Source organism: Colletotrichum lupini, chromosome 4, assembly GCF_023278565.1.
Source record: "Colletotrichum lupini chromosome 4, complete sequence".
Lineage (NCBI taxonomy): Eukaryota > Fungi > Ascomycota > Sordariomycetes > Glomerellales > Glomerellaceae > Colletotrichum > Colletotrichum lupini.
Window position 1 is genome coordinate 2,081,927 of NC_064677.1, and position 21,629 is coordinate 2,103,555.

Consider the following 21,629-nt stretch of genomic DNA (forward strand, 5'->3'; position numbering starts at 1 on the left):
AGACCGGAGCCAGGAACGCGAGACACCACCGAGACATCAGTCAGCCGGATAGGGACGTCCATGATTGTCAACAAACACCACCGATGATCCACGACATGGCCATGCGCATCCAAGACGTCTTTTTCCCAGGTTCGTAGAAGCAAAGGTCATGCCTGCCTACTCGACATATCAACCGCTCGTTCGACAACCGACAACAACTACTCAGCAATCAATATCATGACCGATCCTCCGCCGCCCATCACCCCGGGGCCGGGCCACCAGCTACGCCCGGCCAGGCGCCAGTACCGCCACTCCGACGAGCACTCGCCCACCCGTGCCCGAACCAACGACGACCTCTTGAGCCGCCTTACACCACTGACCGCCGTCGAGATGCTCCAAACACCAAACACTGAACTAAAACAATGCCTCGACAACTCTACCGTCAACGAACAGGAATTCGCCATGCGCGCCGCCGTGGCCAGCCGCAAGATTTACGAATGGCTGGAGGAGCTTTCTGACTGGCCCTGGCCTTCCGCCAGCGGCTCGGCCGGTTTTGAGGTGCCAGAGGCAAAGCGGACGAAACTCGACGAGGATGCCGACGAGTCGGTGTACCTCGGGAGCCTACCCGCCGAGAGCGTCGCCCAGTACGAGCAGCGCGTGGACGGCATCTCTCACGACATGGACGAGCTGCACATTGAAGAAATCAAGACCCACGTCATGCACACCCACATCATTCCGCTTTCGAGACCCGGAACGCCGTTGTCTCCGACGCGGCCCATTGGAGGCGGATCACTTACGTACAACCGAATGAACGACTTGACGGCTCTCCTCACGGCAATCATCGTCCAGGCACTGCCAAATCTGTCCAAGCTCTGCCGACTGCTGAAAGTCTGGCACATCCGCCTCTCTGTCCTCCGTCGCATACCCGATCTGCTGTCTGGCATTGCAGAGGCAGAGTATGCCCTCGAGTCGGCATGGGACGTGTTGTCGTCTCCCGCGGGAACGCCATCCGCCGAAGAGGGAGCCCAGGACACCCACTCCCAACTCAAACACGCCGTCACTGTTGTCAAGTCAGTGTTGGAGACGCAAATCACAAAATCCGGAGGCAGCCTCGATTTCATGCTCGACAGTCTCGAGGGGCTGCAGGATACACTGCCCGACGCCTGGCTTGACCGTATGGAAGCCGTCGAGCGCAACTACGCCGACTGGGTGACCTCAGGCGAGCAGAGGATCCGACAAGGGGACTGGGCTAGCGTGCGTCAACAGAAAGCGCTTCCACCGGTGATCAGAGAAGAGGCCGAGGCGGAGCCCACGAAATCCATTGGCCTGCCTGTCGTGGACGACGATGTCATCACTCTGCCAGTGCCCATCACCATTAACCCACCCGAAGAGGACACCCAGCCTGCCTCTGATGATGAGGCCACTCCGGAGCAGTCTGACGGTTCCGAGGACGACACAATCGAGCTGTCTCCCTCGCAACTGCAAGCGCAGAAGAAGACGCAGCCAGTCGCCGGCCTTGACGGCTCCAGCGAGGCTACAAAACCCAAACGGACGCCACTGGGCGAAGTGCAAAACGAAGAAAACACCAAAAGAAAGGTGTCGGGCAAGGAATCCGTCGTGTCGAAGCTTAGAGCAGTCTTTGAAAGCAACGCCAGGTCCAGCTCTGACGACGCGGACGAGATTCTGCCCGACGATGAAGAGATGCAGCTGCCACCGCTGATCCGACCCGACCGACGCGGAAGTGACGCTTCGGACTCGTCTACAATCATCCATGGCCACACGAGCCTGCTCGCAGATGCCTCGAGCGACATGCCCGAAGTCTCAGCATCGCCTCCTCTGCCACGCCAGAAGCGTGCCGAGACTCTGGGCCGCAAGTCGGCTGCTGACCGCTTCATGAGCATGAGCCCTCCCAGCTCTCCCCCGTTCCGGCCGAGTTACAGAGAAGACAGCGTGAGTCCTATGGTGAGGCCCCAAGACGAGGGTCTCCTGCCGGCCCTCCCTCTGGAGTCGTCATTCAACGAAGACGACTTTGATCACTCCTTTATCAGCATGGGAACGCCACGAGAGACCGGCAACAAGGAAGATGACCACCTCCGAAAGCAAATCAGCGACATTCTAGAGTCTATCCCCGCCAACATCAAGCTGGCCAGAGCGACACCCAAGGTGGACTTGAACCCGCCGCCGCCCGATCTGCCCACCCTGCCGGCCAAGAGGCTTAAGAAGCCATCGCGGGAGACCATGCGGAGGAGCGTCTCTGCCATGTCGACGACATCGCGGACATCTTCGCGGGCGACGACGCCGTGGCTGACGCTTGCTCCCGCATACGCCAAGAACCCCAGGCCCAGACGCCCTGGGAGCGGACAAGACGTCAGGGTCTACCACCTCTCGCGGTCCACCGGCGAAGCACCCATCAAGCTCCTCATCCGCTGCGTCGGCGAGCACGGCGAGCGCGTCATGGTGCGTGTCGGGGGTGGATGGGCCGACCTCGGCGAGTACCTCAAGGAGTACGCCTCGCATCACGGCCGGCGCTCTGCCGGACCGGTAGAGAAGGCCGAGATCAAGGTCCAGGACTTGCCGCGTGCGAGCAGCCGTGCCGCGAACTCGAGCCCGCCGAGTCGGCCAGCCTCCGCGCTGGAAATGTCACCCATGACGCCGCTCAACGTCAGAAAGTCTAGAAAGTCTTTTGGCGCCGGCGACTCATCGGTGCCCCGGCTCCTCCCCAACACGCCTGCCGTCCCGCCGATCCCGGACAAGTTCACGCCCACGCCGTCGGAGGAGGACTCCAACCGGTCCCGGTCGAGCTCCCACATCAGCTGGGAAGAGGACGAGAGCTCGTTCCTTGGCCTGGCAGGACCCACTGGCCGCAAGGTCGAGATGAGCGAGGAGAATCGGGCGTGGGTGGAGAGCGTCAAGGAAAAGGTGCGTGCCGCTAGCGGCGAGACGCGCAAGATTTCAGAGTTTGGCGATATGGGCAAGGTCGGCGGCACGAAGCGTGTGTTTCGGAAGGGCTAGGCTGGGGGTCTGAATTGGCGTTTACAGCGACTTGGGGTGCTAAGAGATATCGACACGATGGGACGGAGTCAAGCGACTGGAGTCGGGAGCATGTCTTTTGCGCCACGAGTCGAAAGCATACCATGACGGAAACATTTCATTACATCATATCGAGGCAGGGGGGAACGCTTCATCACAACGGCATAGCATGGCCTGGTTTTTTTTTCCACATTTTCTTCCGGTTGTCTTCATCATCCCCTCGAGCGCAGGATTTCCTTTTGCGGTCCCCGTCATTCTTCGTACGAATACCCCTTTTTTTTGCTTCGCCTTGAGGCATGTGCCCGGGCATGTGCTAGGCATAGAGAGTCAGATAGTTGAAATACCAGAAAACCATTTCTCATTACCGAGGTGTTGCGTGAAGGTGAAGATGGCAGTGATGGAGGCTTGAGGTGGATTGGATCCGAAGTTCCGTCGGCAGTCGGAGGAGGTCGGAAGAAAGGGGTGCAGCTCCGGTTATGGTCCCGCGTGGGGGCCGGGGCCTGACATGAGGTAGTACCACGCACATGGGAGGAGGAACGCCGTTGCAACCCCGGACTAACGCAAGTGCGGAGGATCACGGGGCATGACGGCAGATCCTCCATCCACCTCACCACCACCACCATCCCTGTCCGCCGTACCACCCACCCGTCCACGCTATCCACAACATTACCTTGCATGCGCCATACTCCGCGCCCGCCCGCTCCATCCCCCAGATAGAACTGTACGGCGCACAAAGACCGGGGGCCGGGCGGCGTAAGCAAGCTTTGCCGATGGAAGTGGTGTGGGGGAGAAGGCGACTGCAAAACGACTGGGGGGTTCTCGGTTTTTCTCACCACAGTACAGAACAGGTAGTTACATGGTGTACTTTTCTCAACCCCTACAGGGATGATGGCACAGCTCTCTCAACATCTAGACCGAGGCTCCGGCGCGGGGGGGGGTTGGAACCGGCCGAGGGACCTGATCTGAGGTGAGAAAACGGTGCCGCGGATGGGGGAGGGGGAAGCTAGGGGGGTGTCCGTGGAGTAAATCCCGAGGCGGGACCGAATGGAGCTCTGCGTGTGTGGTGTAGAGCGTCGATGCTTTTTGACCATCCGATGTTTTCTCTTCGACTGCGGAAAGTTGGTTGTTGTGGGTGAGTGATTCTGCCGGATGTATCGTCTACTTTCTTCACCCGAACACCTTTGACAATCTGAAGCTGCAGCCAGGGACGGGGGAAGGAGGGGGATGGACGACGCCGTTGAACCTCCGTTCCTTCGCCGAGGCATAACCTTATCCAGCGGTCTCCTCACCATTCCTGTCCAGCTCCCGGGGTTGATGAGGAGGAATGGTTTTTGGGATGGGGAGGGCGTTGGATGTGACATGTCGACGCGAAACCGACGATAGGTAGTTCCGTCTCTCTCTCCATCTGACTTCCATCGACCGGGTCCCGCATATGACATTGATTGGATTTCCAACCCAGCAGGCCCAGCACGACACGAACGACGGAGAAACCAAAAAAGCCAACGCAACGACACCCCCCCTTAACCCACGCACGCGTTGTCTCCATTGCCCCAAAAAAATCCCTAGCGTCATCCTCTAGAACCCGGCTTTACTTCGTCGATTGTCTCTCGTTCATGAGAACTCTAGAATCGTAGGCGCAGACGTAGGTTCAGATTTGTCCGTCATGCGCGCGAATCGTATCTACTCCCCATCAGCAGCCGTGTAGTAAAAAAAGCACCCGAGCAAAAAGAAAAACACACGAACAAACAAAACACAAATAAAGCATGCGCTGTGCTACCTAGTCCGGTCTAGTTCGGACTTGTAAACCCCTCCCAACACCTTCCGAGCTATCTCCCCCCAACACACTTCAGACGGAGTTCACCAGTTGGAGAACGTGCTCTTTTTTTGGGGGGGCAGAGCTCGGGTGGGGTTCGTCCCTTTGCGGAGAGAGAAAATTTGGGGGGATCTACGCTACCCCCCTAGCAAAAGTTGGGGACGGTTGGTTCAACGTCGTCCAGGTTTTTGGGTTCAAGCTCAAGCTTTCAAGCCGAGGCACCTCCCCACGAAGCTCGGCAAGCTCTCCTAAGGGCCGTTTGTCCACTCCAGGGTCACAGGATCACAGTCACGTACACACAGTAGCACAGTCGTACAGGCATCCAAGTCTATTTCTAAATCGCGTTCCATATGTAGCATGGCTCCATCAGGAAGTATTACCGCGAAACCTGTCTCCCCCACAACATCCTCTACTCTAAATTCAAAACTCCGACACGAACAGGCGTCACGGAGACGATAGCCGCATAGGGCGTATTCGTAGTAAAAAAGCGTCGTCGTCCTTTTAGTGACGATGAAAATGTGTCTGTGTTTCCCTTCGCTCAAATCTCGGCAAGATTGGAAAGCCAAGGCCCTTGATGCCTACCCCAACGCCGAAAAAAAAAACCAATTTCGCTCTCTGAGAACGTCTCAGGTATTCTCTGTCCAAGCCCTTTTGATCCGTAAATGCAAGTCATCCATCGCACAATCTTTTAGGGGGGTTTAGATTCGGCTCTTCTCGGAGAAGCTGACGGGGTCGTAGACGCGCTCCTTGATCCAGGCGTCCAGGGCAACATCACCCCACTCCTCCCACTCGACCCACTGGGACTCGGGAAGCTTGGAGACACCGGCTCTGCGGGCAGACTTCATGACCTCGCGGGCCACAATGACGCTGGCGTCACGCACACGCTCAATGCGGGGGTAGATGAGACCCTTGTGGATCTCGTCAACGTTGAGGGACGCGGCGAGAGCGGCAGCCGAGGTGTAGACCATGTCGTCGGTGACCTTGGAGGCCTTGGCGAGGATGGCACCGAGACCGAGACCGGGGAAGACGTAGACGTTGTTGCCCTGGTTGGGGTGGTAGGTAATGGCCTGGCCGTCGGGGCTCTTCATGGTGAAGGGGGAGAAGGGGGAGCCGGAGGCGAAGATGACGGTGCCGTCGGTCCACTGGACGGCCTGCTCGAAAGTGCACTCGGCCTTGGTGAGGGGGTTGCTGAGGGGGAAGAGGACGGGGCGGCGGCCAAGACCGCCAGAGTCGACAGAGGCCTTGAGGGCGCGAACGACGGACTCGGTGAAGACACCAAAGGTGGCGGTGAGACCGACGAGAGCGGTGGGCTTGACGTACTCAATCACCTCCTCGAGGGTGCGGAACTGGTGGCCGTTGTTGTCGGTGCGGGCAAAGTACTTCTTGTGCTCGGCGAGCTTGTCGCCGCGGTCCTTGGTGACGAGACCCTTGGTGTCGACCAGCCAGAACTTGTCCCTGGCGACCTGCTCGCTGAGGCCACGCTTGGTGTAGTACTCGACGAGCTGCTTGGCGACACCGACACCGGCGGAACCGGCGCCCATGAAAACCAGGCGCTGCTCCTCGAGGGGAACGCCAGAGAGCTCGACGGCGTTGATGTAACCAGCGAGGACGACGGCACCAGTTCCCTGGATATCGTCGTTGAAACAGCGGTACTTATCGCGGTAGCGGTCGAGGTAGTTGAAGGCCTTTTCGGACTCAAAGTCTTCGAACTGGACAGTCATCTCGGGGTAAACCTCGGTGACGGCCTCCATGAACTCGTCCATGAATGCCTGCTGCTCGGCGACGGACACGCGCTTAGAGCGGATGCCCAGGTAGAAGGGGTCCTTGAGATTGGTCTCGTTGTTGGTGCCGGTGTCGAGGACAATAGGCAGGGTGTTTTCGGGGTGGATACCGGCGGCACCAGTGTACAGAGCGAGCTTGCCAATCTGGGGTTGTTAGTGTTGTCAGGTATGGAGGGACGGCAGACCTACAGAGATACCGACACCGTTGACACCGAGGTCACCCAGACCCAGAATGCGGGAACCGTCGGTGACGACGCAGATCTGGGGGTTGGGGTAGGGCCAGTTGCGGAGCATGGTGCGGATGGACTTTCGCTGCTTGATCGAAATGTACAGAGCCTCGGGGCGGGTGTAGAGGGTAGAGTATTGCAGGCAGACATCGCCAATGGTGGGGGTGTAGACCAAGGGCATGAGCTCGCGGACGTTGTCAATGAGCAGGCGGTAGAAGAGGTCAAAGTTTTGGGCCTTGAGCGAGGACAGGTAGAGGTACTTGTCGACGTCGGTCTGGCGGGTGTTGATCATCTTCATGGCCCGCTGGCATTGCGTCTGGAGGCTCTCCATGGTGTGAGGGATAAGGCCGGTGAGGTTTCTGGTGACGCGCTCTTCGGGCGTGAAGGAGAGACCTGATTCGACCATGGCGGTTAGTTTGGAGGAGGAGTGGATGGGAGCACGAGGCAGAGGATTGAGCGGGCGAGGAAGTAGTGAGGGAAGACGACGGGCGCGCCCAGTGAGTGAAGAAGCCATGGGAGGGGATGGAGCGAGGAATTGGGGATGTTGTGGGAGGAAAAAAGAGGGAGGCTATATAGAAGGGTGCAAACTGAAGGGATACGCCATGTTGGGGGAAGCCGGTGCGTGCAGGTGGTGCAGTAAGGTTCAGTGCGGACGCGGACAGACGGTGTAAGTGGGGGAAGCGGCAGCTGCCATCAACTCACCTTTGTTCCAGAGGGGCTCGCGCAGGATCTGGAAAGCGGTGGCCTGGGTCTTGGGCACGTATTCCGTGTTGCGGTATTGCTGCACCTCGCCAAAGGTGTTCTGGGAGTAGCCACGGTGCTGGTCGAGGGAGGCCATTCTCATCTTGTCTTCAATGACGGAGATGTCGACGGAAGACATGGGGTTGAAGTCTGTCATTCTGCGACTGGACATGGACATGCGCTTGTTAGATATAGAGGAGCGAGAGGAGCGGGCAGAGGCGACGGACGATGGCGAAGGCGAGGAGGACCGGGGCGTAGAGATGTCTGAGGAGCTGGCTGAACTGAAGGGATACGACGCCATTGACATTACCGGCGCATGTGTCGGTGGGAGAGATGCGGAGAAGAAAGAGGAGGCGGGAGTGGGCGACGGAACGAGGCAATTAGTAGTTGTTGGAGCTCCGAGGCGAAGCAGACGAGCGTGATGGGTAGTGGTGCGTGTGGTGCGTGTGGTGTAATGGGACCGGCCGGAACGTGATATTAGTCGTTGATGAGGAGGACGCAGCAAGAGACCAGCTTTCGGAGAAGGCGCAGGAAGGCAATTTAGAGTATGGTGAGAGCGTGGAGTCGCAAGAGTTGCATTGGATGGACCAACAGAGGGGAAGGGCGTTGTGTTCCCTGCAACTGGATCGCGGACGAGGAAAAGTCGGTTTAAAACCTTGTGAACTGGTCCGGTCCTCGATGGAGGTTTGCCCGGCCAGGTACAGCGACTTAGACCCATGGCCACGGAGGATCTGAGAATGATAGGGAGAAGGGGGTTTCAAGGCAGTTTCACAAAGGAGGGATGGCAGCAAGGCCAGGCGCCGGCAGAGGCGTCGAGGTACCGGGTACTTGCCTGGACGACGGACGAGCGAAGCCTGGAGACGGGGGACGGGAGACGGGCGGACGAGGAACGAGAATTGGGAAAGCGATGGAGGGATGGGACGGCGCAGAAGATGGGATGGCGGGACAAGGGAGTGCTCTGTGACTGTGCGTTGTGGCGTGCGGACTACGTAGCAGGTCGAGCGTGCGCTGGAGCTCCAAGCTTTGATTCGAATCCAACTGTATGATGTGCTTCCAAGGTTTCCGCCCAGGCGTATCCGTACGCAGACGACAGAGTAGGGAGACTGGCACCCGAATCGGGGTCGATTGTGCAGAGGGTTCGCTGCAGGTCGTGGCAGGGTGTGCGGCGTGGAGCCGGGAGACCAGGGTGGTTGAATAACGGGGGCGACGAGGGTCCGTCGACGACCGGGGTGGTTAAGGGTTGAGACGGGGGTGTTGGTGTGGAGGGTGGGAGAAGACGGAAGCCAGACCCGATCCTAGGAATTGGCAATTTCTTTTTTTTTTTTCCTTTCTTGTTGATGGTCGTTTTTTTTTTTCGAATTCGTGCCCAATTCTGGCTGAATTCGCAGAGTTGGAGAAGGCCGATGAAAATTTTCAAGTTGGGGTAACTGTGTACCTCGTCAGGTTCTCCGTATGGAGTATACAGGAAGCTCTAGGCGACACAAGGACGGGGCGTGTACGAGGGCCGAGAGGGGCGTCGGTGAGGCGACGGGAGGCGGCAAGGTGAAGAGGTGGTGACGCCGGGACGGTGTATCCGGAGACGAAGTACGAGGTCCAAGACTCAGGAGGTGATTCTCACTTCTGCGTAGCAAACCGAAAATTAGCCTAGAGAACAACACAGTGGTGCTTGTGGACGGCCCGTTTCCGTCAGCTCACAATGGCGTAGATTGCGCAGAAGCTTGATGCTATCTTGGTCTTTGCATTTGGGTGCCGCGATGCCAGATGGAGCAGGCATGGAAGCTGACGAAGGACCGGGAAAGGGGCCTGCCTACCTGGGAAACGAGCTGCAGTGGAGATGGTCTGCTGTCCGTCACTCGAAGTAGTGCACACGGCGGATAAGGTGAGCTGACGGGATGCGGACGATTTAGCTTCGCTTCGCTTCGTCGACGTGGGAGGGTGTTCGTGGGCGTGAAAGTGAGCGTGGGAGGCGTGGGATGTCAGCCCAAGCAAGTTGCCAGCGGCGCAGCGGCAGTCTGTCCGGCGGCGAGTGGAGTCGGGCTATCCGTGTCGATGTGCGTGGAGTGGTGTTTCTTTCCGAGCGATGCAATTGATCCAGTTCGGTCTCGTCAAGATCACATTGGGTGATGTTTCCCCTTGATGGTCGTCGATGGACGAAGCTTCGGATCGGAAAGAAAGAAGCAAATGGAAGTCTACCTCAAAGTGAAGCAGGGCAAGTGCGTGGCTTCCTACGTGCCCAGGTGCTCCTGCTATTTTATTTCTACACTTGATTCACGGAAGGCAGCTCCGACCACGGGATCGGTCCTGCCATGCTCATTGACGATGCAGAGTCATAGGGCCATTACTTCGTACCCAGGCATCTTTTGAAAATGGCGCGCTGAATCTCACCAAATCAAAGAATGGAACATGCGCAGAAAAACGACATTTCGCGGAGTCATCGTCGCTGCCAATCGGCCCTGCCCCCCGACCATGATTGTTTACGGCTTTCTCGTGCTTGGGTCACTCCACATTCTTGTCTCTGTTTGGTTTACCACGGTTTTTTATCTTATTTTTTTCGTCCCCTGACCTAGCGACCGTCGTCTCCCCTTGCGCCCTGGTCCCAATGCCCATCGACTCTTCCGCCCCAGTGAGACACGGCAACTCTCCAAAGTCGACACAGGATCCAAAGGCTCAGACGCCCGCAGAGACGTCCACGGCCTCTTGTGCAGACGTCTTACGTACAGTCATCATCCACGGCACCTAGACGCACCCAAGCTTCACCTAGCTGCGGCTAAGCTGTACTGCGGCCTGCCTGCTGTACCCCAAAGGACCTCTTTTTGTTGGGATGTCTGATCCCTCCCGCCTCTCCAGAATCCTCCAACCGGTGAGAAGAGAGAGGTGCGACGTCGGCACAAACACCAGAAATCCCCGACAAATACGGCACAATGTGTCAACCGTCGGCACTTTCAACCCCCCAAAAAGTCGTCAGCCATGCAGCCCAATGTACGTTGTCGTCGCACTCGAGCCCTCGACCCTGTCAAGCCTTGCTGCACTTGCACCTGCATCCCATTCCCGCCTGCGGCCTGCCCCCCTCACACCCAAAGACGTCGACCCTTGAGCCAACTCCACCGGAAGAACAGGAGAACATCCACTTGGGCTTCCCTCGCGAGGTGGAACCGTCCAAGTTGGAATCCATGGTCCATAGAACTTCCTCCTTCTCCATCACCGGCCGGACATCTCGCCGACGCTAGCTGTACCTAGCAAGCATCCGTCCGGGCCTCCTCCAACCTACAATCTCGAATCCGCCCTCCGACGGTCCCCGGGACCGCTACGGCCTCTGTCCGTACGCAGTATTCGTACAGACTACGAACTGCTCTTTCTGTGCGCACGCGACACTCCAGCCTGGCCAATGCCTCGCACGTCGCATTCTCCATCCGTTTCGCTGACGTGCTCACAAGGAACGAACGAAGCTTTGCAAAAGGACGCCCCCATGCCCCCGACCCGTGGACGCCAACAGTGTCTTCGTTCCATGTTTCCATCTTGTCCGTCGCACTATTGCTTGGTGAAAAGCAAAAACCAGGGGCTCGGCCGGCCAACGCAATGTCCAAAGTCTAACAAATCAACAACTACTATTGAAACGAAGGAACCAAGAACGACGGGGGATATCTTCAATCGTCGGCCAATGACGGCCGTCACATTTGTTGGCCAGCCTCCTCTTCCGGCTAGTCTCTGTCACAGCGTCCCGAACCGTTGTCCTCCAGTCTGTGAGCATTGAGGGAGTGTGTTGCACTCTGGGCGAGCCTCCGGGCCTCCCAGGCTTCCACAAGCTCTACACTAGGCACTTGGTCGGGTCGGCCGTCGGAATCCAAACCCATGCAGTCTTTAATGCGACGCTGCCGTGCCTGCAGGTACTTTTCGCCCCTTGGCAAATTCCGGGTCCCCTTCTGGAATATGACTGAAGACCCAGACCTGAATAGACGACGCTCGCGAAATCTCCCAATGGATACGAAATGACGGAGGGCAGTCGGCGGGATATCGGGTTAAAGATTCATCAGGCGATATCCCGCCCTATCAAGTGCTGGAGCACGTCAGACTCAAGCCCCCCGCGGAACGTACTGCGATATCCCGCGGTCTGAACTCGTGTTCAACGCCCGATACGGCGCCGTTTGCTGCCCATCATCTTCCCACCATCCCGTGAGCGAGGTGGACCGCAGCCCCCAAATCTCCAACTAAGCAAGATAAGCAAAGCGAACAACACATTGACAACGACACCGTCGACTGCATACCGAGCATGACTCTCCCTGAGTCCCTACAAGCCTCAGACACGACGAGCTCCCGACTTTGCCCGATCCCTCCACAGGGGTTCCGCTTAGCGGCAAGCCACAACAAGGCGAACCCACACCGCACGCTGACGGCAGACCCACCGGTACCGAATGCCAGGCCTGGCTCCAAAACTTTTCACCCCCTGGTCGTGGGCGTGGCTCCCTCCCGACTTCACAAGTTTCCCGCTCCTCGCTGAGACTCGACTGGATTCCCCCTCTCCTGGCCGTTCATCACACTCGATGAGGATCTTCTGCGGATTGAAACAAGGACTTCCACGCGTCCAGTCTAGTCTCTCCTCTCGGCGCCCGTCCCCCACCCGTCTCAAACACGACTCTGCTTGCAAATCACAGTTTCGGCCGTTTTGAAGCACGCACAACAAGTCATGCCCGAGGATTGCTGCCACCGTCCACTGGGCAAGACAGGGTCTGTTGTTAATGGTACTTGAGATCGAAACTTCAGACGAAACCACGTTAAATGGACGTCAGGTTGCAATGCCTGCCGCTGGTGGACCAAGTTCACGATACTTGCGATTGCGCATGGCGTTCGTCTCGGCGCCATGTCAGCTTCGGTCTCTGCATCGCGAGCTAGGCGATGGCCGGGGCGTCCTGGGGTCCGTCCGGTCATGTCGTTGAGGTTGGTGATTTCAAGGTTTGAAGTCGGGACTTTTTCGTCCTCCACGCACTTTGACTTTGGCGACTTGGTGAACTCTAGACAACACCGAATTTGGACCGCCGTTCATCGTCAACAGCAGCATCGCTCAATCCCCGAGACACCGTAGCAGTGTACGGAGTTGCAACAGCTTATCTTGATTCCCCAGACTTCCCACACGTGCTGAGACAACCTTCTTCACCCGCGATCCTTCTCTCGCCTTGGCAACCTTGGCGTCTGGACAAACGCCGCCAAGCTTCTTGTCAACAACGATCAGACGCGTCAACCTTAACCCAACACTTTGGCTCTGGCTCACCGCTTGGACCATGGCCGTTCACCGGGCACCTGACCAGGCGCCTGACGTCGTCTGCAATATATCTTACCTAACATTACCTAATGGCAATCTTGCTCTGCATATCTGACCGTCACGGTTGAACCGTCAACACGCTGCTGACAAAATCGACATGTTTCACCCTCTCTTTCTCGATGGACGTCTTTCGTGGAGTTGGACTGGAGTCGATGCGGGTAAACGCCGGCCAGCCGCCAGCGGACGATTGCCGTCTTGCGCAAATGTCAGCCATCCCGCACCTCCAGAACCTGGCCCGGCGTCGCTAGCCCGCTCCACTGGCGGCTCTTTCGAGCTAGAGGCTAGAGCTCTCAAACCTCCCCGGCCCCGCATGGAGCTAAAGACGGGGGCGTCGCACCCCGCACGATGCAACTTTGGAGCTGTCACGCTTCCGACAAGCTCCGTTGGTCTCCGTATTTCGGAACCGGTTCCTCTGACGCGCCAACCAGTTTTTTTACGTGCTGGATACTCGTCGACGGTCGACGTCCCCATGGCCATGGAGCCCATGGATGATGGATATGCTACCCCGGCCTCCATCTCTCGGGCACCAACGAGGTGCCGCCAGATGCAAGATCATCTAGAGATTGCCGCCCCTGATTGGGTCTTCCTCTGCAGCAAGCTCTCTCTGGGGAAAGGCTTTCGGACATTGCCCGAGTCCGCCATAGGATTGTCGTACTGACGCTTAGAGTTTTGTGCGTCCACAGCCTCGTCCAGATCCCCCACACCAACCCTCACCACGACAATCATGCCCCACGGCGGAGGAAATACTCGGAGGGCGCGTGTCGGGGTCTCCGACTCCTCCCGAGAGGCAGAAGCTAGTCCGTATAGCTTCCAGCACCCAAGGGACGCAAGGAGGAATTCATGCTTCGCGTCGTATATCGTGGCATGTGAGGGCAGCAAAACCCACAAACCCGCAATTGGAAAATTCGTGTCGGTCTACTCATAATGGCAGATGGTTTGAATCGACGATCGTGCAAGTTTTCCGGTGCAGGAGTCATGCCGGCGAAGCGACATCGGCCATGGAGCAGACCAATGGACTTACACAGTTCCTGCTTCACCCGGTTGGTTTCTATGCTCGCTTGATTTCTCCAATTAGAGGGCCGTCACATGGGTATGCGGGCGACAAGATGTCTCTGGGCGTTGGGGTATATGGTCCACGTTGCGAGGGATGTTGCTGGCCGTGTATCACTGTGAGCCCTGGGCAGCGTCAACCACATGCAAAATGCACCGCCATCGCTTTGGATGACATGTGGAAGCAATGAAGTTTTGTCAGGAACCTGCAATGCAACATCCCGTCCCGGAGAGCTCTGTTCTGATAGACCAACGCCCTCGTGACGGCCATCCAGACTGGTTCGTCGGAAAGTCGACATTGACTTGATGGCGGTCGATGACTTGCATCTTCCAATGCTACCGCATGTCAATCTTTCGCTGAACGCGCGAGAGGCCCTCGCAATCGACATCATCAAGATGGCGTCGGCTTGAGGCATGTGACTGTCCATTCCGAGGGCATCATCGCTGTGCCGTTCCAAGCCTCGATGCCTCGGAGAGGTTCAATTGCCTGACGAGCACGTTGTGTTTCATAGCCATCAGCCGACGGAGGCTCCCCTAGCTGACGATTGTGAAGCCGAGGTAATGCCATCTTGTACAATGACTTGTCTATGCGCTACAGGACGCCAGGCTGAGATTCTGATCCCCGGGCCGAGACGATAGCACGCCGTCGAGCAGCGTGTCGTTGCATCCTCACCGAAATCCGGGGATTATCGACACTCGAACGGGAATAAGAGTCGGTGCCGAGAGACCTCCACTTATGTGGGCTCGCAGCCGCCGTTGGGCTTGGAGGTCCGGGACCGCGTCCGGTCCGATGCCGAGTGCGGTGGCAGTGCCGTCGGTCCCGTGATGTCGCGTCTGAATCAGTATGAATGGTTCTATGGCTGATTCGATAGATTGTTGTGAACTGTGTGAGGTTTTCGGCGGCTTCTCGGGGATGGCCTGCTCAACTGCTCGGTGAGGCCGCGAACCAGATGCCATCCAAGCCTTTCTGTCTTCGCATGGGCGAGCTGAAGGAGACAGGAGTCATCGGTACGGGCTTCTCCTCTGCTCACTCCGCACACGCGCAGCTTCCAGGTAAGTTGGCAGAGGAGCCGTTCAAGCCCTCTTGGACGTGAACGTACCTGGGAGTCAACTTCGCCCAGAGGCGAGTAGTTGAAGAGGATTGTCGTCCGGTAAGATGATGACCGTGGCCCCGACCCTCTTGGAGTGTGCCCAGTGATTACGATTTTTCAAGCCGTCCCTGGAACAAGTCGCAGTTCACACGGCAGCGGACGACTTGTTCCAGGGACGGCTTGAAAGATCGTACTCTCTGAGTGCGCGCGCATTCCGGTGTGGCCGCTGGATTCGGTGTTTGGCTGCTTGGCAGAAACGCCAAAAGCCCTTTTGCTTTCCGCTGATGTTGATAGACCTCGCATTGCGTCGGAAGACTGCGCTCGAGAAGTTCGTGTCGAAAGAAGCTAGAAGCTGCCCTTCCCGTCCCCGTGATGATCTGTACCTCACCGTAGAAGCATCCATCGTTCGGCGACTCAGATCTGCTCTAGCGTGACTCTTCGTGTGCTGGCTTGTAAGTCTCGTTCATCGTCAGGAGAGGCCAAATCTCCGGGGTTCAATGGAGACATCATTCTCGTCCTTGTCCTCCACGGGTTGACGCCGTCGTTTTGGATTTCTCGACCTGCGAAGAGCCATGACCCTTTCTTCTCCCCGACGAGGTCGAAAGTCCAGCCGTGCTAGCTACCTCGACTCGGGGCTCTTGAACTCTGGAGATTCCAACAAGCACCAGTCAACAAAACTGTTCCGTCATCTTTTCCAAAAAGATTGGGGGGGGGGGGGGGTTGAAGGGGCGAGGCCGGAGAGATTTACATACCTCACCTCGGAAAAGCAGCTTGCGGCGTAGGGTTCGTCTCCATCATCGTCGAACTCGAGGGACTGACGGAGCAGTCGTCCCACACAGCAGCTGACAGACTGGAAAGAGAGGACACTGGCACTGACTCTCTTCGAGCATCCACTTTTGTCTGCGGCAGAAAGAAGCAACCCATGGTTGGCAGTCCTACGACGCCAGTACACAAATCTGTAACTGATTAGGCACTCTGGCCGTCGTTATTCATGGATTAGAAGTCTACTCTAAGTCTGTTGATTCTTTTTTATATACAGTTGAATTTCGGCGTCCAACAACGCCTCTCTGTCCCGGCATCACCAGGGTGGCAGAGTGCTTCTCCCCAGGACTCACATTCACTTTCCGATAGGGGGGGAATGTTTAGGCGCAGGGGTCTAAGATTTCCCGGACGAACCATCTCCAGGGTTCCGGCTCCTGATTTGTGCTGTTGGGCCCTCTTTGGATTTTGTGCATCATCTCGGTGGACCCTGGGTGTCCTTCCCGCGCTCCATAGTGCGGCTGAGGATCGGGCGGTCCTTTCCGACGTCCTCCAGGCTTCGTGAGCTTCATCCGAGGTCCAAATCCAGGATCTATGCTTTTCCGTTGGTGACGTTGCACATGGAACTCTCTCTCGGGCTCGAGGACTTTCCGGCCGGATATAATGGCCAGGTGCAGATAAATAGCACCGGCAGATGTGTTTGGCGATCCGCCATAAGATAACTGCAAGGGTGAGGCAAAGGCAGGGCGGGCCTTTCGTTACTCGGGTATCATTGTGTTCATCCACGTCGACCGCTCCGCCTAGAGGCCCTCTCGGTGTTGATTCGGTTGAGTGGCTGCGGGCAATGCTTCATCGCCGCTTCCTACTGTCAGCCGTCACCTTGGCGGAAATGACTGCATCTCGTACGACTGCCACTCCGTGGCCTCTGTGGCATCCGGCCGCCGACCTCTACCGCTCTGCCCCGCAACCGGCCTCATCAGGTCATGCAGGTTACCCAGCACTTTGTCCTCGCGCTCAGGCTGATACTTCTCGGCCCCTGGCGGAAAGCCGCCGAGCATCTTGTCTTCGTGGCCGTCGCCAAAGGTATCGGGGCCGTGCTGATGCGAGCCGAGCTCCGCGGTGGGCACCCCAAGCATCTTGGCCTCGTGGCTCTGCGTAAAGGTATCCGGGCCGTGTTGGAACGCGCTCAGCTCTGCCGAGGGTGCCGTTATCGTCGCTGTCGTCGTCGCCGTCGGCTGTGAAAGGTCGAAACTGGGCCCGTGGTGAAACTCGCCGAGTTCGTGCTGTCGCCGCGGCACGTCTCGCACGGCAACCTCGAGCTCGTGTGCGCTAGGGACCGGATCGGGGTCGTTTAGATTTGTTGTAGAGTTGGCTTGGGAAGACGCCGCAGTTGACGCAAAGCCGAAGCGTGATGTGGATTCAAAGGAAGGGTTCGACGCAGCCGGCGCGAACTCGTTGTGGATAGCGGGATGGTCGAACTGGTGACGGGGCACGGCAGCAGGCACGGCAAGTGCGCTTGTTGACACGGTTTGTGGGTAGTGCCAGGAGGATAGGTTAGGCTCAGACGACGGCGACGACGTGTGCATAGGGATCGGGTAGGTCATGGTATTGGGAGACCCCCTATCGAGGGGTACGGGATAGCTCATCGTCGCCGGTGATCCTTGATTGTATGACCCTTGATTATATGACGGGTAGCTCCCTGTTCCCGGATGCGCCCCGTACGGCGCCGCGTACCCTCCGACGGCCGGAGACCCAGCGATGGATGATGACCCTCTCTCGAGACTCCCGCCGTGCTTTGGCTCGACCTCGCTATATTGCGCAGTCTTCGGTTGCTTGCGCCGCCACCAGAAGAACGCAATGGCTCCGATCAAGCCGACAACACCGATGGCGACGCCTACGCCAATTCCCGCTCCGGCCCCTGGTGATATTCCCGTCGTCGTTGGTATCGCCACAGCTGTGCTGGTTGCTGTCGAGGCCGTTTGTGATGCAGCCGTGGCTGTGGGCCCTGATGTGGTTGTAGATTTCGTAGTCGTTGTAGTCGTCGTGGTCGAGGATAGTGTCGCCGAGTTCGTGCTGACAGCCACATTCCCTGAATAGATTGTCGAGTATGCTCCGTCATTGACGGCGCTGACGCTCGTCATGACCCAGTGCTGAGCCGGTTGTGTGTCTGTCGCGCTCGCCGAGCCCTCGATGTTGCTGTTCATGAATAGATTCGATTTCGGATGCACGTCGAGCACGTAGGCGGTCCCGTTGGCCACGTTGACAAATTTGTATTCCCCCGTCTTCCCGTCCCATGCCGAAACCTCCCAAATCTGAGACTCGTCCACTGACGACTCCTGCAGACAGGCCACGGTGTTCCCGGTCGCCGGTTCCTTCGCATCGTAGCAGACTCCCAGCTGCTGCTTGACTCCCGCCTGGTCGAGGCGCATGAGGTAGCGGCCTTTGACGTCGCCAAAAGGTTGAAACTGCCACGCCGCGGTGCCGTCGGTTACGGGATGCACTCGGAGGCCGACATCTCGAAGCTGGAGGTTGAGAGCGAATGGTCCGGTGCTGTTGTCGACGCGCGTTTCCGATAGGCGATACCACGCATTGGAGTCCAGTTCCGCCATCGTGGAAGCGATCGTGCGACGAAGGTTGTTCCTCTCGTCGCCAGAGGATAATCGTCGTCGTCGTCGTCGTCGTCGTCGAAACAAGGCCGAAAGAAGGGGGGTGTGGGTGAGCACGGCGGGCAGATGACGCCGGGTACCGCTGCAAGCAGCAAAAGAGGACGGGGAATGTTTTTGTTCAATCGACGGTCTGCGAGCGCATGGTTGCCCTGGGCCTGGGAGAAATGACATCGCAGGGGTGCCAGTGGTCGCAGCGGGCCCGGATGCCGCACACCGTGGGGACATTCTGCGCGGAAAAGGACAATACCTGCTCAGAAGGATCGCCAAGAGCAATCTATGTACCGGGCGATGCAACGTCTGGACCCGCAGCCCAGCGCGTGGCGATGGGCTAAGCTGAAAGTGCAATTATAGAAAGCCGCCAAAGAACAAGGATCACTGCACAAATCCAGGGGCTTTGGGGGGGCTGTTCCATCTCTCGCTGCCCATTTGGCGACACGAGACATTGCTAAGGTCTGACAACTGCTCGCTATCGATTCAGAGACGCAGGCTCGCTCGCGTTCGAAGACGTTGCCGTTGGGAGTGATGGTTATTCGTCCATCGTTTGGCGCGGTGCAGCAGGGCTGACTTTTGGCGCTTATTTCGGGCACCAGCGCAAAGTGTTCTTGGGAAAGTAGACCCAAGACTCCAGCCGCAAGCCACTCGGCGGGACGCACCTATGGCACCCGTCCATTCAGGTGGCCGCATTGTGAAACAAGTCTCGCAACGGGTTGGCGATGGGACAATGTAGGCGCAGGGGCTGGACAGCTCGAAGGAAGCGCAGGCTGGTTGATCGCCCTGGCAGTGGAGAGCGGGAGAGGTAAGACGCCATGTCAAGCGTCGAGCTACCCGCACGATTGCACGATTGCGCCCCGGCAAACCGGTCTCTAGTCCCAAGAATGAGGTTGAACGGGGTGGCGGGTAAGGCGAAATCCATCCTGCTGTCATTTTAGCCGCACGAAATTCTCCTAAACGGCTGCCTGTTGGTCGACCCCTGGCATCGAGCTCACGTCTGCTCTACTTAAGTTGATGCGTTCGCCATGAGTTTTGAACATTGGTGGCGAATGGCATGGCAGTGCTCTTCTTCGCACACGCAACGCTGCGCAGCGCATTTGACTGCGGTGTCCTGATGTGGTGGAAACTGAGCCGGCCAGCTGACGGTCGCAGGATTCGGAGGGTCTGCGCGGACAGCGAGCTGCGGTCCGTCAACAGGTATCACGACAGGGCGGCATATCTTTGGCATCGACTGGTGGCATTGACAGACCATCATGCTGCCAGCTGTGAGGTCTCCCACGATGTCTCGCCGAGATCGACTTGGCGAAATTGATGAAGCTGCTGGGCTTGCCCGAGGGATACCTCGTGGGCCAGCACTTTTCGAGTAGTTGTGACTGACGATGAGATGGCCAGTAGAGATTCGTCAATCGACGCAGCCGAAGATTGATGGGTGTTTCCTTGACGGGTCTCTACGTTGCTGGCGAATCGCAATTCCGTACTCTCCTTGGCCATCGGGCCACTGCGGACTCGGTGACGATGGCTGTATCATTCCCCCGATGACCTCAAGCTGCACCGATAGATATCGGAAAGGATGTTCGGAATGGCTTCCGCGGGACCTGCGATGTCAAAGTGATGTTGGGTGACCTTGGCGATGCGTGAAGAAAGCCCGAGATGCTGTTGGGACTGTTTGCCTCTGGACAGTGCGTGCAGCAAGCGTCATCCGATCGCTCCTTCCTCACGTCCTCCACACTCCCCCCGACCTTCCGTCGGAGACCCACGACGGCCCGGCCCGGGACAACTCAACTTCCTCCGAGAGACATTGTTCGGATGGACCCGGCGGGAGTGGGGCCATTCTTCTATCTCCCGGATCAACAGATGCAGAGCACAACGTTCTTTAGATTGACTACTTCATACGCATTACATCTGCAGCTTAGATCGGCGCCTCATCCGAAACCCACCACCCACCGCACTGCCCATTACTCGCGACGAAAACCGCCCCTTCAGCAACATTCGCGGTGGACCGCAACTCGCCCGGCGCCCTACACTGTCCCCCGTGGCCCCCGGGGTTCCTTCCGTGCCCGTGACCTTCGCCCCCGGTCCTGAACGTGTAGCAGATGCCCGAAAACATGTGATACAGGCTCCCGCCGCAATCCGCCTCCCCCTGGCATGCAATACAGCAGCTCTCCGCCGTCTCGGCGATGCGCTGCTCCCGCACGACGTGCCAGCTGTGGATCGCCTCGACAAAGTACGTCTGCGGCGCGCCGTGGCCCGAGACCAGGTTGTTGGCCTGGCAGGCCTGGTAGACGGTCTGCGTGGGGTTGGCCACCTCGTCGGTGATGGTGGACGTGACCGTCGTCGTTGTCGTTGCCGTCGTTGCGTTTTGGACTGGTGCTGTGGCGGTGGTGGTGGTGGCGTTGGGCGCCGGGAGGGTGATTGTTGTCGTCGCTGCGTAGGATGCCGTGATGGTTGACGTGCTGGTCGTGAAGACGCGGATGACCATCTCGCAGACGACGGCTTGTGGGAAGAGGGGCGGGTCGGCTTTGGCGACGCCGGCCTTGTCGACGCCGAGGACGAGGCTGTCGTCGTTGGCTCTGTAGCTCGAGTCTTGGAGCTGGGGTCTGCCGCCTGCTGGTCGCCTGTGGTTGAGGGCGGAGGCGAGGGGTGTGAAGCGAGGCCCGGCTGTGATGGTTGTCGCGGTGCCGAATGAGGTGACGTGCGTGGTTGTGGTGACGGTCGATGTTGAAGTGATGGGACCCGTCACTGACCCTCCTCCTCCTCCTCCACCGCCGCCTCCTCCACCTCCGGAGACGGTGGGCGTCACGGTGATGGTGCTGGTGGAAGGGATGAAGTAGCTGTACGCGGTGACGGGGAACGTGTACGAGTACAGCCGGGAGAAAGTCGGGACGCTGCCACGGTAGTCCCGGCCAAAGTCCGTGTAGCACCCCTGCTCGCCGGTGACCGTCCGAGGCGGGCTGTCCGAGACATTGCGGAAGACTAGGTGGTCCCTGGCCTGGCAGATCTGTGCCAGCAGAGCTACGGCTGCGGCGATGGGAGCCTTGCTGGACACCATGGTGGGCTTAGTGTAAGTGTGAGGGTTGATGGAGCGAGCGGGTGATGGATGTTGTCTGCTTCTTCGTCTTGTCATCGTGCGAGAATGATGCACTTATAACATGTCGTCGACTCGGCAGGGTCTGTGAAGGGGACCCTG

At 58.2% G+C, this 21,629-nt stretch overlaps 11 protein-coding genes across 11 annotated transcripts; 4 read left to right on the forward strand and 7 right to left on the reverse strand.

Annotated features, from left to right (window-relative positions):
• Window positions 1-83: 83 nt before the first annotated feature.
• On the forward strand, window positions 84-2,991 carry CLUP02_07768 (GAS2 domain-containing protein; the record flags this gene model as incomplete). Its single annotated transcript, XM_049286761.1, has 2 exons — window positions 84-129; window positions 206-2,991. 2 exons carry the CDS (start codon window positions 84-86, stop codon window positions 2,989-2,991), a joined length of 2,832 nt encoding a protein of 943 aa, XP_049143904.1.
• A 1,681-nt stretch (window positions 2,992-4,672) lies between these two features.
• On the forward strand, window positions 4,673-5,127 carry CLUP02_07769 (uncharacterized protein; the record flags this gene model as incomplete). Its single annotated transcript, XM_049286762.1, has 3 exons — window positions 4,673-4,708; window positions 4,791-4,882; window positions 5,007-5,127. 3 exons carry the CDS (start codon window positions 4,673-4,675, stop codon window positions 5,125-5,127), a joined length of 249 nt encoding a protein of 82 aa, XP_049143905.1.
• Window positions 5,128-5,520: 393 nt separating this feature from the next.
• Window positions 5,521-8,289, reverse strand: CLUP02_07770 (malic enzyme; the record flags this gene model as incomplete). The annotated part of the gene is made up of 3 exons (XM_049286763.1): window positions 5,521-6,747; window positions 6,793-7,223; window positions 7,533-8,289. 3 exons carry the CDS (start codon window positions 8,287-8,289, stop codon window positions 5,521-5,523), a joined length of 2,415 nt encoding a protein of 804 aa, XP_049143906.1.
• Window positions 8,290-10,758: 2,469 nt separating this feature from the next.
• Window positions 10,759-11,322, forward strand: CLUP02_07771 (uncharacterized protein; the record flags this gene model as incomplete). Its single annotated transcript, XM_049286764.1, has 1 exon — window positions 10,759-11,322. A coding segment is annotated over one exon (564 nt), but the record flags the coding sequence as incomplete, so codon positions are not given.
• Window positions 11,323-11,838: 516 nt separating this feature from the next.
• On the forward strand, window positions 11,839-13,543 carry CLUP02_07772 (uncharacterized protein; the record flags this gene model as incomplete). Its single annotated transcript, XM_049286765.1, has 4 exons — window positions 11,839-12,018; window positions 12,160-12,307; window positions 12,356-12,503; window positions 13,096-13,543. 4 exons carry the CDS (start codon window positions 11,839-11,841, stop codon window positions 13,541-13,543), a joined length of 924 nt encoding a protein of 307 aa, XP_049143908.1.
• Window positions 13,438-13,611, reverse strand: CLUP02_07773 (uncharacterized protein; the record flags this gene model as incomplete). The annotated part of the gene is made up of 1 exon (XM_049286766.1): window positions 13,438-13,611. The coding sequence occupies one exon, from the start codon at window positions 13,609-13,611 to the stop codon at window positions 13,438-13,440; it is 174 nt and encodes a 57-aa protein (XP_049143909.1).
• A 247-nt stretch (window positions 13,612-13,858) lies between these two features.
• On the reverse strand, window positions 13,859-15,429 carry CLUP02_07774 (uncharacterized protein; the record flags this gene model as incomplete). The annotated part of the gene is made up of 6 exons (XM_049286767.1): window positions 13,859-13,913; window positions 13,972-14,403; window positions 14,479-14,550; window positions 14,609-14,898; window positions 14,967-15,114; window positions 15,176-15,429. The coding sequence occupies 6 exons, from the start codon at window positions 15,427-15,429 to the stop codon at window positions 13,859-13,861; spliced, it is 1,251 nt and encodes a 416-aa protein (XP_049143910.1).
• Window positions 15,430-16,168: 739 nt separating this feature from the next.
• On the reverse strand, window positions 16,169-16,357 carry CLUP02_07775 (uncharacterized protein; the record flags this gene model as incomplete). The annotated part of the gene is made up of 1 exon (XM_049286768.1): window positions 16,169-16,357. One exon carries the CDS (start codon window positions 16,355-16,357, stop codon window positions 16,169-16,171), a length of 189 nt encoding a protein of 62 aa, XP_049143911.1.
• A 303-nt stretch (window positions 16,358-16,660) lies between these two features.
• CLUP02_07776 (uncharacterized protein) lies at window positions 16,661-18,394 on the reverse strand (the record flags this gene model as incomplete). Its single annotated transcript, XM_049286769.1, has 1 exon — window positions 16,661-18,394. The coding sequence occupies one exon, from the start codon at window positions 18,392-18,394 to the stop codon at window positions 16,661-16,663; it is 1,734 nt and encodes a 577-aa protein (XP_049143912.1).
• A 531-nt stretch (window positions 18,395-18,925) lies between these two features.
• Window positions 18,926-19,135, reverse strand: CLUP02_07777 (uncharacterized protein; the record flags this gene model as incomplete). The annotated part of the gene is made up of 1 exon (XM_049286770.1): window positions 18,926-19,135. One exon carries the CDS (start codon window positions 19,133-19,135, stop codon window positions 18,926-18,928), a length of 210 nt encoding a protein of 69 aa, XP_049143913.1.
• Window positions 19,136-20,351: 1,216 nt separating this feature from the next.
• Window positions 20,352-21,491, reverse strand: CLUP02_07778 (uncharacterized protein; the record flags this gene model as incomplete). The annotated part of the gene is made up of 1 exon (XM_049286771.1): window positions 20,352-21,491. One exon carries the CDS (start codon window positions 21,489-21,491, stop codon window positions 20,352-20,354), a length of 1,140 nt encoding a protein of 379 aa, XP_049143914.1.
• Between the last annotated feature and the right edge of the window lie 138 nt (window positions 21,492-21,629).